An 18,014-nucleotide genomic window follows, 5' to 3' on the forward strand; every position below is an offset into this window, starting at 1 on the left:
CACTCTTTGCAAAAGAGACAGAAATATTTGGCATTATGTTTATTGCATATGTACAGTCCAGAACTGCTCGACTTTGCTTTCGGTCAAATCATTATTAGTTCCCTTAAATTACAGCAGTGTGTGTTGTGAAGTCCGTGAGGTTTTCAAAAACAGCTGAATGAAGCTGAATGTCCCAGATGCATCCATCCTTCTGCAGTCTCTTAATCCACTTTCTCAGCAGCAGATTTTAACACATTCAAGCTCAGTCTTAACAGTTTGACCCGTGAACTGACTTTACAAACTGATAACATGAGGTCTACGCTGGCAACAGACCACAATCTAAGCGTTTTAAACACTTAAATTCCACTAAGTGGAGGACAAATGCAACCCTAGACTTCTACACCCATACTTCGTGTTAATCTGAGGCACTTGTATCAAAAGTAACACTTCATGATGATGTCTTTTTTTTCCAGTTTAAAGTTCTTCACAGACAGCTGTGTCAGGACAAAATGGCCTGGAGCAGGGCCCGTGTGTCTTGTCAGTTCTTTCTGTGACAGTTTTCAGTCTGACATGGTCTCAGAGAATGAGCCCTTGCTCCTCTGAGTCTGTTCCAGTCTGTTTAGGATGAACTGGCTGGTGTCAATAAATCGCTCCACACAGTTAACGAAGCACACTTCCGTCCTTGAGTCCAGCTTTGGCCCGGGTTTGTCCATACACTTCTCCTGGGGACAGAGACGGAGACCAAGTCAAACAATATGCAACGGATGATACCTGGTATGTTACAAATGGTGCATCAAATGTGGCGCAACAGCTCGTGACAATTAAACGTTAAATTGAAGGAAATTAGCGCGTGCCTGCCCCAGCTGTGACCTCACTCCGTACGTTACTGAAATGATTCCGTCGCAAAACGCTCCAACTACAAACCGAGGAGGGACGTTAAAAAAGTGTTTTAACCTCGTTATAAAGCAACAGTTTGGGAACTCGATGTATTTTCGTGACTTCGGAGGTGTCTGCTTTCAGTGTGGCGTGATAAAATGTTAGCCATGGACGGAGCCAACTTTTAAATGCAACATTTCCACACACTGCTCCGCGGAGCTAGCTAGCAGGCCGGGTAAGTAATTGTCATCGCAGCCTTGGAAATTTGATATAAACATTTGTTTTTAAAACATTTCTTCGCCCCGAGCATAAAGTAGACAATTGGAAGAACACACATATATTCATGGCTACAACCAGGAGTTCAAAATAATAACGCTGGCGCTTTAGTTTTTTCACTTGGTTTACGTAGGTAGCGCTAACTGTATATGACCTAATCCCGGAGTGACACATTGAGAGCTCTGGGTTACACACGTAGCTTGATTTTGGACATTTGGACATTTGGACATCATTATTTAACCACAGCAAATAACAAGTATCTGTAACTTTTATGTGAACGTAAGACACGCTACCTATCGGTTCTTGCCACAGACAAATGTGTAATAAACCAGTTGCAGCGCTGCACAGCTAGCTTACAGTTCATCTTACCCAGCAAACCTCCGTCATTTGGTGCACGAGCTGCTGAAATCTTTGCTTTTGAGACTCGATTTCAATGAAATGCTGAAGCTGAGGGTCGGCTGTCGCTCCCTGGCCGTCCATATTTTTCCAAAAAGTGGTTGGAATAGCAATATTGTTCCAATTATGAATGCCTTATGGCTGTAAAGCTGACCTTCACGTGTATGTATGGACAACGGGAAACAGGAAGTGGTTCAACCAATTACAGAGCGCGTTCTTCTTACGGCGGTCGTCATCATACATACGTAATTTTTCATAACAGCCATGACATAGGTGTATTTGATTAAACCCCTAAAAACTATTATGTGGAACAACTGTAATGTCACAATATCATAAATCATAAAAAAGAATGTTTTTTAAACAAATTTGGATGTATTAAAATATCATATTTAATAGTTGTGGCAATTCTGTAAGCTATAAAACCTTTTAAGATTTGTGGTTGAGGCTGTCTCTGCAGGTTTATGCAATAAAAAAAAAACACATTTTACCAAAAATGCTCAGAATAGAGCCTGTTTTACTCATAAATGGGATAGAAATGAAGATCTTAATATGTACTAATAAACATATAAGACAATAGTTTTCTTCTAAAAAGAAAATCTCTCCAGGAGGGTAATCATTCTAAAACTCAAATATGTGACACTGAATGGCTCTGCTCGTTAAAATTAGGCTATGTGATTTTAACAACATTAGTGAGATTCATTTTAAAATGCAATTTTTGCCCTTCTAATATAATGGTGTCAATATTTACTGACTTGGATGAAAAAAAGTACTTTTTGCAATAATGCACCTGAAACATTGATACATGTGTTTTTAGTTTTTCACATACGATTCAGTTATGGACCGATATGGAAAAATATATTTTAAAGAATACTGGTTGCTATGAAAATCAGTCTCAAGGATTTTATTGTTTGTTTTGAAAGCAAGGTTCATTCATTGAAATTTATGATAAACCTCACCTTAGTAAATTTCATATACACATATTTAAATTTGCCAAATTATTCACCTGTTTTTTGTTGTTTTTTCTAAATTTCTTTTAGACTACTAAAGTCTCTGGAACATGTGAAAAATAATAAAAGTGTACCCACCATACATCATTATAACCAGATATTTGGTATTTTGTATACTAAATGATTTTAAAATGCTGTCTCTGTTTTTGTTTATTTCTTTTTTGTGTTTTTTTTTCTTATTGTTCAATCTCAGTCTGTCTTTGTTGTTTGCATTATTCAAACAAATGAAGCTAGAACCAACTTATTAATACACAAGTATTATTATTATATCATTCATCACTCATAATTGCTGTTTTCATTTCACATGATGTTTCAGTCATTTTAAAGCCTGGCTTACTTGGCTTTTATTTGTGCAATAGGTATGTTTTCACAAAGCTTGTCTGCAAAGGTGTCTACATTTAGCTATTCCACAGAATATAGTACACAGGATACAATAAAGACAGATAACCTTCAATAAAATATACACATATTAAACGCTAGCCTGTGGGACTGTGCTTTTAGATAGGACATTCTAATCAATGAGTTACAGTGACATTCACAATGCACATATTCACATTACAGAGGACCTGTTAGCTGTGCAGTCCCATGTTCAAGCTGTAAAATATTCACACGACTGTGTTAACTTTCTAGGGACAGGCGGTCGGAGATGCTGCCCTGTGGGGATCCAAGTAAACTGCTGGTGTTTTGTGATTATTTAGAGATCTACTGAAGCTCGTACAGCAAATCCTGAACAGTCAGCACCAGGTCCTGGAAGGTGGGTCTCTCATCAGCTTTCTGAAAATAAAAAAGAAAAGCTGTGTGATTTGGTGTTTGGATGCTGTCATTGTTCTTTACAACCTCTGCTGAGGCTTCACAAAATGCACTTACATCACACCAGCAGCTTGACATAATGCTGTAGACCCTTTCATTGGCCAGCTGGGGGCGGTAGAGACGCAGGCCCCGGGACACCTGGTCCACTATTTCCGTGTTGTTGAGGCGCTCATACGGAAGCTGTCCCAAAGTGTACACCTCCCACATAAGAACCCCTAAGCATTGACAGAAATGGTTAACATGGTTAAAAAAGTTCTGATGCACAGCACAGATGTGAATTCATGGTTTGTGGAGACATTTAAACACAGATTACACTTATAACTGACCAGTTATGAACACAGTGCACATTATGCTGACTCACCATATGCCCATATGTCTGACTTGCTGCTAAATTTGCAGTAGAGGAGGACCTCAGGAGGTGACCAGCGAACAGGAAACTTGGAACCTGCTGAGCTGGTGTACTCGTCATCTAAGACATACCTAAAGAAGTGGTGGAAGAAGTATTTAGACCCTTTACCTAAAATATAGAAGTACATTAGAAGTTGCATTACATGTAGGAGTACAGACAGAAGGACTGTCAAATAAATACACTTAAAACATCAAAAGGAAAACTACTCATTGTGGAGAAAAGTGGCCTCCACAAGTGTTATTAACAAAAAACTTCAGTTAATAGCCTGGGCAGTTATCTGCCTAAATCGCTGAGCTCAACAGGCTTATATTTAGGACAGGCTTTTATTTCCTTTCACACCAGAGATGGGGAAACAATCAAATTAGTTATTTAACCATTTGAAACCTGGTCAAAATAATTTTATTTATTCACAAAAACAGGGGAAGAAGGTAATGAGCAACAAAAGATCACATGGGCCATATACAAGAAAATTACCTGAAAAATCACCCCCCCCCCCCAAAAAAAAAAATAATGTATTGACAGAAGAAAAATGAGAGTTAAACAACAACAAAAAAGCAAGGCGAGAAATGACCAGAATTTTTTTTTTTTTAATTATAATAATTATGTAAAATAATTAGAAATATATAATTATGAATACAGTACACTGGACATTTTTCCTTATCTTTTTTACAAATAGTCATCTACGTCTACTAATCCATTTTTGCATTTTTTGTCTCTCTTGTTACTATGTTACTATGCTAGTCATACTGTCTTCTGTGGTGCTCATGATGTCATTAAAATGAACGAAATGATTTAATTGTGGAGAATCGTACCAAGCTAACGTTCTGAGTACTATGTCCAAACTGACCAAAGTTCAAACATATAATTTGTATGTGTGATATAAGCAGCTAACTAACGTTAACTCCAACAGGGAGCCAACAGCCAGGTTCTGTACATCTCAAGAACTTCTATAAAAGTGAGTTGCATTGTAACTGAGCTTCTGAGACAGATGTTAATTTGTCAAATTGTGTTGCCACACCGGGCCAGTAAAAGGCTGCAGGCATTTTATTTAGACTAGGCTTTTATTTTAAGTGTTACAGTATTGTATGTCATATGATTGGATATGTAATATGCGTTTATATTTATATATAGGATATGTATATTTGCGTTTATTTACTGTAGTTGGCTGAATTGTAGGTTAGATTAACTTCATCACTTACATATTTACACGCAGTTGAGTATAAATTAGAAATACTGAAGTGCCTAAGAATTGCCAACAGTACTTGAGTAAATATGCTGAGTAACTTACTACCACTGACCTGAAGACAAATAAAGGAGATTTTAACTACTTTATTAGGCGCCACCATGTGCCTCTATGTGTCCTGTAATTCACACGAAGTACTTTACCTTGACAGTCCAAAATCAGTCACTTTGATGGTGCCATTCCCATCTACTAAACAGTTCCTGGCAGCCTGAGGACAAAACAAACAAGACTCTTGATTTAAGTGTAATCATTAAACATTTACTGTTATCTTCAAATACCTAATCCTAGTATGTCTGAACATAGCATGATTTAATGATCTGAAATGTGTTGCATGTACTACAGTGGATCTATGTGTCTCACCAGGTCTCTGTGGATGTACTGCTGTGACTCCAGATAGGCCATGCCCTCGGAGACGTCTTTACACATCTCCAGGAGCTGGACGGCTGTCGGGTGCTGCTTCAGGCCCTCTCTGAGGTATGTCAGCAGACAGCCATTGGACAGGAACTCAGTCACGATATAAATGGGTCTTTGTTTGGTGCACACACCGTACAGCTGGACCAGGTTTTCATGGCGAAGCTTCCTGGTTTGAGCAAAAGGAGAAGGAAGTTATGTATTATGTGTTGGTTTTTCTCACAAAGTTATATAAACTACCAGTGTGACACATCTCACAGTCCTATGAGTCTTGCGCACAAAATAATCAGTATCATTGAACTGTAGTTGAAAGTTAGAAGCTGAATGACCCAAAAAAGAGTCCAAATTCAGTCATTTATTTTTTCTTACATCATGATTTTGGCTTCTTCTATGAAGTCATCTTCAGACATGGATCCCTCTTTAATCATCTTAATGGCAACGTCATGCTGGCCCTGCCACTTTCCATACTTCACCACTCCAAACTGACCAGTGCCAAGCTCCTTGATGAAGGTGAGGTAATGGGGATCAATCTCCCAAACGCCTGGATCAAACATGAGAGAGTAGAGGAGCACTTTTATACTTGCAGAATCCGCATTAAGTAAATGATTTGGGAAATCTGAAAAGACTGCCCACTATTATGTCTATACAAAGATATAGCCAGAAGTCGCTAAAAGAAATCTGCCTATGAGCACCTCTGAAGCACACTAATCAACATATTAAATTTTGTTTGATTAATTCATACAAAAAGGTGAATCATACCAAAAAAGTGAAAAAAGACACATTGTGGTTTTACTGGAGGTTTTTTTTGTGACTTTCGGGAGTTTCCACCGTTTGCCTTGCCACAAGACTCCAGTGGCTATTTGCATGGAACATCTTAAGGTTTCCTTAGGAAAATGTGAGTTGCGAAAATTCACCTTAAGTACTGTCCTGAGGTTATTTCCTTAAATACTAAAGTTTTCATCCTTATATTGGGTTTTTTATCTGAAATAATTCCTTCAAATGTCAAATCATCCTTAAAAACAACTTGAAGAAAGAAAAAAAACTAAACAACCATTTAACCTCAACAAAAGTGTATTATGGCTGATTTTATTTTCATAGAGAGGAACAAAGTTGCTCCAAAACGAGTGTTTTGAGACAGGGACAACCCTATGAACAAACGAGGAGTAGTTAGTGCGAGATTCTAGATTTATTCTAAATTTTGTTTATTCGTTAGCCAACAAACTTGCACAGGATTTTTGCTCCTTGACAGAGAGCAGCCTGGTGTTTTGTCAAAGACTATTTTAGTATATGTACTGCCCTACCTAAACCTGAACCAAACCTCAAATCCTAACTCTAAATACTGAGGGAGGGGGCTACGCATTAACAGGAGAGAGACATGATTCAATGGAGCAGCACTTTGCGATTGGCCTACAACACCTGCACATAGGTGTAACCCAATGTAAAAAAATTTTGTTTATACCAATCGAGCAAAAAATATAACATGTTTTTCAGTGAGCTTTAATGAGATTTTGTTCATTTTGGACAGAGTCATACAAGCTGTTTCCTCCTACTATCTTTATGATAAGCTAAGATAACCACCTGCTGGCTCCTGCCTCGTATTTACCGTTCAACAAGATTTTTTTATCAATCATCTTACCTGACTATCAGCGCAAAAAACAATAAGCTTATTGCCCAAAATGTCAAATAATTCCTTCCACAATCAAAGGACTCTCGCCTAAAACCCATGAAAATTCTGTTCATGCAGCGTGAGAGAACTAGCGGTTTATGAAATGTATTTGCAGAGACATTTCTAATCAGTCACCAGAGGTTTATCACCAAACATTATGATTAACAAGAATGTATCATTAATGTAGATTGATAAAATCTTACCATAGCCAAGTCCTGCTGTTGATGGCGGCCTTGCCCGGTTAGAAACAATGTATTTCAGCCTGCTAACCATACCTAGTGAAGAAGATAACAAAACAAGGATAACATTTTAGATGTATAGACTTCAACTGTTTCCATCCTGTTTGCGTGCCTGTATTTTCTTGCCTTCCGTTGACTAGTTTCCTTTTTCCTGCTGTGGCAACTACATTATAATTTTATATTACTTTCTGGCAAATGTCAAATAATTTAAATCTGAAAATTGCTCTGTGAGATATCCATATATAAACAGTGACAGTATCGACCTGCTGCATTGTGCTGGTGGTAGTTGATGAGCTCTGGGATGCTGCTGAAATTATGCTTTTCTGCCAGGTAAAACTGTCCCTGTGCGGTGGTACAGATGTTGTAATGTCTGCAGCTTCCCCCAGTTTCCCTGTGGAGAAAAAAGGAAGAGTAACTTAATGCAGATTTAGTTGCAGGTTTTCATCAACACAGGAACCTATCATTTATCACGTATGCATGAGTAGGTGATATCTTCTCAGCCTTATCCACAAGACAGCTCAGTACGTGGTGAAAAGGTTTTGCTGGCAGATTAGTCCAAGTTTTGCATATATAATTTACATCTCTCTCCCTCGGTGGCCTACTGTTTCCGCTTTCATTACAAACAGTTCTTCTTTTGATTCGTTCACACATGACTGGAGCCAGTGGATACAGTTTTGCAGCAGTACAGTACTCACCCGCCGCCCTTACTGAACAAAGACACTGTGTATTTCCCAGCTTTGCTTGAGTCCCGTACCAGGAAGCCTCCATCTTTGTTCTGGGAAACAACACACAAGCATGTTTAAGTTTAAATTAAATTTAGTCCAGCTAAATTAGACTTATTTGTAGGTAACTTATCAAAGCTATCCGTCTATAGCATTGTGAATGTCGGTCATTGAGTTTACCTCAGTCTTTAACAGCTTTTCTGCCTGGCTACGGTTCATATTCTTGGAATACCAGCTGCGAAAATAAAATCGAATATATTTTTTTCTGAATATTGGTTTGTCAACATTTATCACTTGAGCCATCAAAAATACAATAATGTACATAAGAGGAAGTAAAAAGCACTATTTCCATGTATTTATCTACAGTATATAAAGCAGGTTTAAGTGATATATAAATACTGAGACAGTGTCAAAATACTAGATCCACAGAAAATCCACACTATCCATATTCAGAAACTCTGCCTTTAAACGAGCGGTCAGGACTTCTGTGAAGTTGTGATGTCACAACTACACAATATTGACTGTCTAAAGCTGGAAACAAAAAAAATCTTAAAATGGTCCCTTTGTATTTTCTGTTTAAATGTTTCTGTAATGTAAAGAGTGCTGCAGGAATCCTAAAAGTCAGAAATCAGTTAGTATTTTAGCATTCCTGGTTCCTTTGTCTTGAAGTTGACAGGTTTTTGGTTAGATGCTTGAAATGAGGTCTGTGGTAAAGAGACGTTCACATTTTGTTTTATGACATAAAATCATCAGCAAATACTCCACTTGTAAATTCTGAAGCGTTGCTAACAAGTAGCTGATTGAGAGAACAGAATGTCATCATGGCGAATGCGGCTTTACAGCTCAACGTTGAAGTCATGCAACTGTAGTGTAGTTCCTTTATACCCAAACAATAAATTTTTACTTCTGGTGGTTGCATTTACGCTTCAGAAATCATAAGTGTTGTTCATTTGTGAAGATTATCTTGCTGAAAAAAATTGCAAGTATCACAGAGCTTGTTTTCTGCAATAATACAAATTCCAGTGGGAAAATCCTAATAGCCTCTTGTTGGGGGAACCAGGGTAATTTTTTACTTCCTTGTTGCCCTAGAAAAAACTCATCCAGCAGCACTCTTTGTGAATCACATCAGCTGTCAGGAAGTAAATATCGACCCAAGTTGTCGTCTAGCAGTGCAATTCTAGAGAAAGGGTCTAAAGAGAAGGAAATTGCGCTACAGTACTGTTACAGTCATTCACCTGGCTGCAATTACAGTGTAGAAATACCAACAGCATAGACATGGAAGACCTTAAAACACTGACTGGGCTATTTTGGGAGGGGGCTTAAAGGGACAGGCACTAAAATGGAGTGTTTCAGACAGTGGGTGAATACAGGTATATTCAGGGTGACAATATGAGGAAAATAAAGTTTTTTTGAATATTAAAGCAGGTAAACATATTCTAGTAGGAACCCCAAATATAAGTATGATCCTGAAATTGAGTATGATATAGGACCTTAAACATATTAATGATAAAGTAACAATGCAGACAGAACAATAACGCCTATACTCACTCAAATCTTTCTAGCCCATTTCCAGCTTCCACAACATAATTACAAGGTATATATCCTTCCTTTCTGCAAAAGAAAGCACATTGTATTTATTAATAATATAAACAAATGTACATCTTGGCTTGACAGCGAAGCGCTCACAGACACTAATACAGTAGCATCTCATACACAAATCTATATGCAAATTGGCTTCATTCAAATCACAGATCATCGGTATTTGAATATTTTTTACTGATCATGATATAAAATGTGCTTATGTCCTTATTTATGTGGCACAAGGGAAAGTGTAGCCCAGTAAAAAAAAAACTAAAAACACATCTGTACGGATAGACTCTGCACATCCACTCTTAGTGCATTGTGCACTTATTTTAATTAATTTCATCTAAGCTCTTCAAGGGCATCAATGAGAATTTCCCCTTATGCAAAAACGTAGCTGGTAATAATTTCGGACAGTAACTCTCCTGCAGTTTTTCAATGGATGCAGGTCTGTAAATGTGTGTGGGATTATATTTGATATTGTTTGTTTGTTTTTTTTAACTAATGCTTAAAAGGAATACTTTTTGGGGCATTGTTTGAAATGATCACATAGGCCTCGTATTATTTTTTTCTCACCCATATTTATCTCTGGCTCTCCACCAGTTCTGATCAGACATCTCCAGGATGGTGTATTCTTCATCCTTCCTTAGCTCCAGGTCTTGGGGTGTCATGGGTGTGTAACTATACTCTGCTATGACGCTCATGCCCACAGATGGGGAGGGTGGCTCAGGAGGCTGTGGAGGTAAAGGCCGAATGGACTTCTCCTAGAAAAACACGAGATTAGTTGATTTATCAATGAAAAACTAACAAAAAAAATCAGTGAATATCATTCTAAAGGGACTGTGTGTTTACCTCTATTGGAGTAGGTGGAAGAGGTTTTCTGGATCCCCTTCGCCGGGATTGTTTAGATGTAAAGCCTATAAATGACAAAATTTAATACATGAATGAAATAAGTCATAGGCTCAAGTTTAATTATTAGTTTATGACAATTTGGGAATCTAGCGCTTACCGTTCTTGTTATCCAGTACCTTGCAACCCATAGCTTGTTTAACTTCCTGCTGACAGCACAGCCACACCCCGTCGACCCAGAAACAGGGATGGTACTTTTGCATGAGATCCTTGTTGAAGCGCACCACTATACACAAGTATCAACACACACAGGAACACATACACAGGACATTTACATTGAATCAACACGTGAATTTGCATATGCACCCAGCTCTTGTGTTTTGCAGGCAGTAGGTGATAGTAAGATACAATTTAATATTGCACACGCTGTATGAGATACTGTGACTATTTAAACATTTCTGTGCATATACTTACTTTCTTTGAGTTTCTTTATCCACTGAGCTCGGATATCGTCAGTCTTTGCAAAGATGTACAGCGGCCCCTCATCATAAATGATCTGTGAAAAAGAAAACATCCACTTTTTTTGTTACATTTGTCCGTCATATCAAGACACTGGGAGATTTTCTGTTTCTTAAGATACTAGCGTAGACTATATAGTGTGATAACTGTGACAGAAGCTGAAGGGAATTCATTCGAATGCTAGTTTGTGATCATATTTGCTGCAGTTCAAGAGAAACTCTTTTATGCTGTTGCTTTTATGCCAGCCAAACATGTAAATGCCTCCTTGTAGTGTGCATCAACAAGTGTGCTGTGGCAACACCTGCATGATAGCTGAAAGCCCCTAGTTCACTTGAGTGTGAGAGGTGGTTTCACTTCTTAACAATAGACTTTCACAGTAGGATTGGACAGTTTTTGACTGCTAAGGAGACAATTTGATTTCATGTTACATGCCTTATGTGTTGCTTCTTGCAGTTTTCTGCACAGTTTTTGACTTTAGTCGGTTTGAAACGCTATAAAATTTGAAATATATTCCCCAATTCATTATTATACTACAGTACTGGTATATAGAAAATTCGTGTTAACACTTTTCCTCTTATTCCAAAATTAACTCTCGCATAGCGGTAGGAGTGAAAGCAAAAAGTTTTAAGTTTTTGCTCTTGATTTCAGACCCGTAAGAATGTTATGTGGCTGAAGTTTCACGTATTGTTACAGCTTTCTCTGTAACCTTCATGATTGTAGTTTCTGAAGAGTCCGTCTCTGTTAAAGAAGTGCATTGACAAAAATTACCTGGAAAGCAAACATGCGCTCCTGAGGAGTATTGGCCTCTGACTGGACTGTCTCAACACACTTGATTTTCTCCAGGTCAACTGATCCCCTCAAACCTTTTCGCTTCTGCTTAACACATGAGGAAACAGGCAACAGACAAAATGTATCTGCATTTCATTGAGAGATGTCTTTCGTGCCATATACGTACCCCTTTGTCCGAATCAAAATCATAGTACGAGATTTTTTCCTGGGTGAGGACAAACCATCTCTCCTTGTAGTTCAAGGGGGAGGTCTTTTTCTTCTGTTGGGATCGTTTAATGAAGATTTCTTCCAGTATACTGTCTGACATGATTCAGTCAGTATTAATCTACACGGGAACAAGGAAAACTTTTGTTAATAGCAGCACAATAGCCAGCTCAGTGCACCTTGACTCAGGCTGTGATCGCTTTACTCAAAACTGTGATCAACTCACCCAGTGTCATCGTGCTTAGCTTTACACTATAAGGCAGCCTTGTTGGCTCTGTTGCACTTCACACTTAATTATTCAGTGTCTCAGTTAAACATGTATACTAACAGACTGTAAGTCAGTTTTTACCCACCCTTCACACAGTGCAATACCACTCTTTGAGGTGAAAGTTTACTGTAGATCTGAATCCAGATAACGAGACATGCAGCACAAATGACACATCAGCGTGTGATTAGTTGTATTTTTGCATAAGCCCTGCTTTTCCTGCCAGCAACATCCTTTTCCTAAATTCCCCATCGTGTCTAATCTCTTTCCCTCAGTTTCTGTATCCTGGTCATCATCACACCAGCTCAGTGGCCGGAATAGTTTTGTGCTGGGAAACTGTGTGAGGACATTTTGGAAACATATGTCCACCAACTTCTTTGGCTACTATGTGTTCCTAATATCAGATTCACAAACTCTGTCGTGGTTTTGCGTCTTTTTGTTGTTGTTGTTGTTTGCGTCTTTTTGTATCTCTTAGACGTCATTATGAGGTCGTTTTGTGTGTAGGGTTTTTTTGTCGTTTTGTTTCACTCTGAGGTAATTTTATTATTCTTTTGAAGTGATTTTGTATCCCTTTGAGGTAATTTGGTGTCTCCTTGTGGTAATTTTGAGTCTCTTCCTGGTCAGTATATGTTACTTTGGGTGACATTACGCAAGTGAAGGCCAGCAAGGCCCCAAACAGTTTGGGTCCTTTTCCTGTGGCCGGTGGGCCCATTTAGTAATTTATCCATGAGCAAATGCAATACCTTATTAAATTAAGGATGACTGTCATCATGTTCCTTAGCCAAACCAGTGTATATTCAAAACTTTTTCAAAACATCCTGGTAATTCCAAACAATTTCCAGGTTCCATGTCACATGTATTTAGATTTTTAGGTTTCTAACTGACTTGATAAGGCAACAGACACACACACAGACACATACAGTTTATTTTTAGGATCTGGCAACCTGGTTATCAACACAGGGACACGGTTAATTAAGATCATGTCACAGTAAAATATGTGTTTTTAGGTCATTGGCATTTACACAAACAACATCTGATTTAAATTAGTTTACAAACTCATTCCTTCAAATATCAATATATATCAAATATTTCACCATCTCAAGACCACCTTTCTCACTCACACACTTAATAACTATGAGCAAGTACACCATTATCTGTATTTGTATTTGTAGTAGTTCATCCCTTAGATGTATAAAGAGAGTTGGATACAGTGTTGGAGGTGGGGCTCTGTACAAATCTATGAAAGTTGCTCAGTTATGCATGAAGCCAAAGCGGTTAAACTGCCATTTACATAAATTATCTGAACGATCGGCACTGCTTTCACACTGTTTGGCCCATAAAGCAGGTGCACTAGAAACTTCCGCTGGCCGAGTCAACTACTTCCAGTTTAGCACACAGCTGTCTTGGGATGAATTTTATCATGCGGCTCTTCTAGGCTTTCCTATTTGTACAAAGTCATTTCGCAACGGTTGTAAAGCTCTGAAAAATGTATCTACTGATTTACAGACATTTCTTTCGCCATTTAAATCAATGGGAAAAAGTATTCTTAAGATGCAGGGCATCACGTGACAGACCCATCAGTTGCAATTCCTCTGATTGGCCACTGCAAAAATTGGCTTCAAAGCAAGGTGCACTTCCTGGGGCGCTGGTTTAACCAGGTCAATTATGTGTATCCGTAACTGTACGCAGAACGGGCTGAGTTTAAACTCAAAGTAGGCGGGTCGTCAATCGGAAATGTGAGAGACCTATTCAGAAATGTTATTTTAAGTCTGAAGTTGATATGAGTTTATCAGAAGTTGCTATATTTATTATTTGTTAGAAAACCATTTACAAAACAATTTCAGCATTGACCTCCAGATTATTGTTGATCACAAAAGATTCAACATGATGACCCAAATGAGGCTTTTCTTTCATTAAAAGTATGAATATTAACAAATTTTACTCAGATGATATTTGTAAAAAGAACATTATTTGTATTAAATACTCATTTAATCCTATGTTATGGCTCAACCCTAACAATTACATTTGACCAGCAATATAACATGAGTAAGAAAATCTGGATTAAAGAGAGACGATGAATGATGAATGATAAATGATGAAAATGTTGACTCTGTAAAAGCACTGAAACATGCCCTCATTCCTAAATAACACAAAAAACACACTTTGGGTATCGCTATATTTTTATAATCACCAAAAATGCCGGAGAAAAAATTTAAAAAGTACCTTGAAATGTTGAATAATTTATCCAAATTTCATGTCAATAGACAGTGAAAGGTTAGTATATAGACTATAGATCATATATGAAACAGGCAGTAAAGTAACAGACACAGACGCAGACCTAAAATCACATCACACTAAACCTCACCATTCACACATGTATTTTTACTCAGCAAACACAGTCTCACACATTATTCTGAAATACTACAAAAGTACACGGTGCAATAAATAAAGGAAGTCTCAGTGCTGTATTTCCAGGTGAAATGTAGATCAGAGGCTAAAACTCACCCTTTGGCACACAGCTGAGTGCTAATTGTCGGTCAGTGTCTGTCAGATGTGTTTGCACTTCAGCTCAGCCTATTTTCAGCCTGTGAGCACTTCCTTCTATCATCTGAACTGTAACACCACCAAAAGCTTCTGTCCCTCCCTGCTAACCAGGAGTGTGACATTTCTTCGCACCAGACCGACGGTACCTATTGGCTTTTGTTTGTGCCGTCATAAACAGACAGCAGTGTTCCCTATTTTGTGAAACATCATTCCTCATTCTTCGCCGCCTCATGTTTTCTCACATCACTAACTTGAGCACAGAGGTCAACGAACTCTAATAATAATCTGTGTACCATCCTTTATCTTTTTCTTTGAAAGGGCTTTGATCAGTTCACTGAAAATGTATAGCCATATTTTCACTGTGTCATGGCCACCAGAAGGAGATTTTTTTGTCTTTTTTTTTTGAGGGGAGTTGACGCACAGTGGCTGACACAGACAAACTGATAGGGAAGTTGCATCAGTGTTGTACTGCAATATGAAGGGAGAAGAAACTCAGTGCCCTGCAGCACTTCAACCTGACATTATCTCTCTTTCTCTTGAATGGGTTTATCATAAACACATTTAAAATTTGTGTTGCATGCTGTTAACACTTGACTCATACTGTGAACCATGTGCAACACTTTTTTGTGAGATTTTGCAGAATTCTTAATGGGCTCAAAAGCTTCATTAAAAAAAATGACTGTACACAAGGCGATTTTCAAGCAACTTTCTGCTTTTGATTTTGTTAAATAAGATTAGTAAGAGATGAACTGATTAGTGTTTCTTTGAGTTTATCAGCACCCACCAAGCCCCTTTTCTCATGTAGTTTGCCTCACATTTTGTTTCTAACAATCCTAACTCCCTTCGTTAATAAATAACTTAATTGCGCCAAAAACATTTGGTTTATGTTGCTTCCCTTTCCCTTTATGAGCTGGGGCGTAGCAATCTAACACTAAGTTGACATTTAGTTAAATAATTTATTCACCCTCTCTGACTCGGGTGGATATCAAAATGTAGGGTGACCGATCTTTGTAAACTATAAATATCGACCAACAGTGACACGACATCAGTGCACACAAGTGAGTGCAACTTATTTTAAAACACCCATACTAAACAATTTTTAAACACCTATGAACTTGTGATGAAATGCAATGGTTCATTTGGTTGCGTGGTGTCGTATGACACAGCAAACACAATTATCATGAAAGAGTTGGGTATGACACAGCAAACACAATTATCATGAAAGAGTTGGCTTAACAGGAACTTTTCAAGATGCTCTCTTTCCTGACATTTCCTGACAGATAAGTGGTACGAAAAAGCAAGAAAATGTTTGTGCATGGGAGAGAGAGACACAGAGAGAGAACGAGAGTGACATGACTGCTCAGTATAAGTCATAAGAGTTAAATCTAACCACAAAGATGACACTCACACATTTTTAGATATCACATCAGTAAACACGGTGGTGTTCTGTTGAGATCCGTTTTCAGAACACACAAATAGGAATTACTTGTAGTGCATGTAGATAAAGATCATGTATAAGAACATTTTAAATTGTAATATATGTGCACAAGACATTTGACATGCATAGATTATAATTGTAACCACATGAAACTATTATCTGATTATAACCTCAGCATACAGCTAAACCACTGTAGTGTTGCATGTATCTGAAGTAGCCTACAGCAGAATACACTATAGTATGTCACTGTCAAAAAAACATCCAGAAACAAGTATAAAATTGTTGCTTTTTAGCCGATAGTGTCACTATGATTTGACATATTTATTTACAGTATTGTGGAGAGCACACACCTTATTTAGGATTTGCATACAAACTGAAAGTTTCGATTCAGCATTTGCACAAATCAACATAATAACACTACTTTTTCACTTAGTCTCTAAAATGCAATGCACCATTTAGCTTTTATCATTTAACAAATTACTAAAAAAAAATGCTTCTTGCCCTTACAGTCTACATTTAAAGAGTAATGACACTTACCCAGGCACCCAAAAAAGTCAAGCATCAGACAGACAAATACAGATGCTGAGGTTCGAAGCCGTGACATGAACCTTTGCCTCAGTTGCTTGCCTTCCATAAAATGTGTGTTAGTCTGTGATGCAAGAAGCTTAAACCCACCCACAGAGAGGAATCGACTCTGCCAACTTCCCCTTTTTCTTCCTGCTCATTTTCATATCAGCCCTGTGGACATTTTTGGTGATAAGTTCAAGCGGGCTAAACATTAACACAGGGCCATATTCGTGTCATGCATATATATATATATTTTAGGGGATTTCTTACTTAGTCTATACCATCAATTTAAGTATTGCAGGGAGAGAGATATACAAGCAGATAAGGGACAGTCCCTTATTTATGAGGGGGGAGGGTGGTGCAAAAAGGGAGAGTCAAACTATTTGTTAAACACTCTAGAGGGACTTATGATTTTATGTTGGAGTAGGCGAAGGGCATAAAACTTTAAATGGCTTTATTTTTTTTTATGTATTTTACCACCATTTAAAAAAAAGAAAGAAAATATGCATTTGGAAGACATGTTTTCTTAAAAAATTGCCAAAATGACACCATTTGTCAGAGCCAGAAACTGTAAAAACAGAACTTATTGTATTACAAATTTCTGACAATCCTTGGACACTATATGTGCAATGGATGCTTCTGTCAGAAAAAAACAAAAACAACCAAATCCGAAATGGAAGTGGTGGTTATATTTTATTAAAATCAGTTTATTCTACATAAGGGATGCATGATAGTGGATTTCTATTGCCTTTATCCGATATGCCGATATATATATAGCAACTCATTTGGTCAATAACTGGTATCAATATCGATGTGTCCACTTTTTTTCCCCACCTAATTTTAGTGATCATAGAGTCTCTTCTGTTGTAGAATTAACATCATATTTTGCAAACTTATATTTGTATATATATACTAATTTGATGGCCCACCAGCAGATGAATCATGAAATACAATGCTTTTCAGTGTTTGTAATATTCATTTATTGTGCAAAATAAGAAAAATACCTCAACTTGGGGTTCAGTTTGTCAGAAAAATAAATAGATAAATAAAGTAAATGTTGGTTTGTCATATCAGCATGAACTGATACTGATGATGTGCCGCTCATATCATGCATCCATGTTCTACGTCTCATATGGTCTACATTTTGCCAAAAATAAACCGTTTGCTGTAACTAACCAGCATGCATGACAAGAGTGAAAAACCGGGCTTTTTTAACATTAGGAT

At 37.7% G+C, this 18,014-nt stretch overlaps 2 protein-coding genes and 1 long non-coding RNA gene across 6 annotated transcripts in view; 1 reads left to right on the forward strand and 2 right to left on the reverse strand.

Moving 5' to 3' along the window:
* Positions 1-24: 24 nt before the first annotated feature.
* Positions 25-1,701, reverse strand: timm8a (translocase of inner mitochondrial membrane 8 homolog A (yeast)). Its single transcript, XM_042493171.2, has 2 exons — positions 1,501-1,701; positions 25-701 (listed from the first exon to the last, which is right to left on the reverse strand). The coding sequence occupies exons 1-2, from the start codon at positions 1,609-1,611 to the stop codon at positions 540-542; spliced, it is 273 nt and encodes a 90-aa protein (XP_042349105.1). The 5' UTR covers positions 1,612-1,701; the 3' UTR covers positions 25-539.
* A 1,074-nt stretch (positions 1,702-2,775) lies between these two features.
* btk (Bruton tyrosine kinase) lies at positions 2,776-16,912 on the reverse strand. Of its 2 annotated transcripts, none has more exons than XM_042493984.2 (18): positions 16,761-16,912; positions 11,939-12,097; positions 11,752-11,856; positions 10,939-11,020; positions 10,625-10,750; positions 10,468-10,532; positions 10,192-10,379; positions 9,583-9,645; positions 8,215-8,269; positions 8,008-8,087; positions 7,576-7,703; positions 7,277-7,348; positions 5,777-5,948; positions 5,357-5,576; positions 5,140-5,204; positions 3,706-3,824; positions 3,402-3,559; positions 2,776-3,308 (listed from the first exon to the last, which is right to left on the reverse strand). In XM_042493984.2, exons 2-18 carry the CDS (start codon positions 12,077-12,079, stop codon positions 3,237-3,239), a joined length of 1,911 nt encoding a protein of 636 aa, XP_042349918.1. In that variant the 5' UTR covers positions 12,080-12,097; positions 16,761-16,912; the 3' UTR covers positions 2,776-3,236. The 2 variants fall into 2 exon arrangements, with proteins under 2 accessions (XP_042349918.1, XP_042349919.1); XM_042493985.2 differs by lacking the exon at positions 16,761-16,912 and adding an exon at positions 14,747-14,855.
* Positions 5,358-18,014, forward strand: part of LOC148188865 (uncharacterized) — a 45,464-nt gene continuing 32,807 nt past the window's right edge. For all 3 annotated transcript variants that reach the window (XR_015777221.1, XR_015777220.1, XR_015777222.1), the window contains exon 1: positions 5,358-5,470. This is a non-coding gene — a long non-coding RNA (uncharacterized LOC148188865). The remainder of the gene's footprint in view (positions 5,471-18,014) is intronic.

This window comes from Plectropomus leopardus, chromosome 8, assembly GCF_026936395.1.
Source record: "Plectropomus leopardus strain MGB_pleo_1.0 chromosome 8, ASM2693639v1, whole genome shotgun sequence".
Taxonomy (NCBI): Eukaryota; Metazoa; Chordata; class Actinopteri; order Perciformes; family Serranidae; genus Plectropomus; species Plectropomus leopardus.

What these genes read in the sequence shown, in the direction of transcription:
- timm8a (XM_042493171.2), bottom strand. Translation starts at nt 1,611, where the DNA reads ATGGACGGCCAGGGAGCGACAGCCGACCCTCAGCTTCAGCATTTCATT. An exon ending in AAATGACGGAGGTTTGCTGG is followed by an intron (nt 702 to 1,500) that starts GTAAGATGAACT and finishes CTCTGTCCCCAG; the next exon opens with GAGAAGTGTATGGACAAACC.
- btk (XM_042493984.2), bottom strand. Translation starts at nt 12,079, where the DNA reads ATGTCAGACAGTATACTGGAAGAAATCTTCATTAAACGATCCCAACAG. An exon ending in AGTACATCCACAGAGACCTG is followed by an intron (nt 5,205 to 5,356) that starts GTGAGACACATA and finishes TTTTGTCCTCAG; the next exon opens with GCTGCCAGGAACTGTTTAGT. An exon ending in ACTGATTTTGGACTGTCAAG is followed by an intron (nt 3,825 to 5,139) that starts GTAAAGTACTTC and finishes CCACTTCTTTAG; the next exon opens with GTATGTCTTAGATGACGAGT.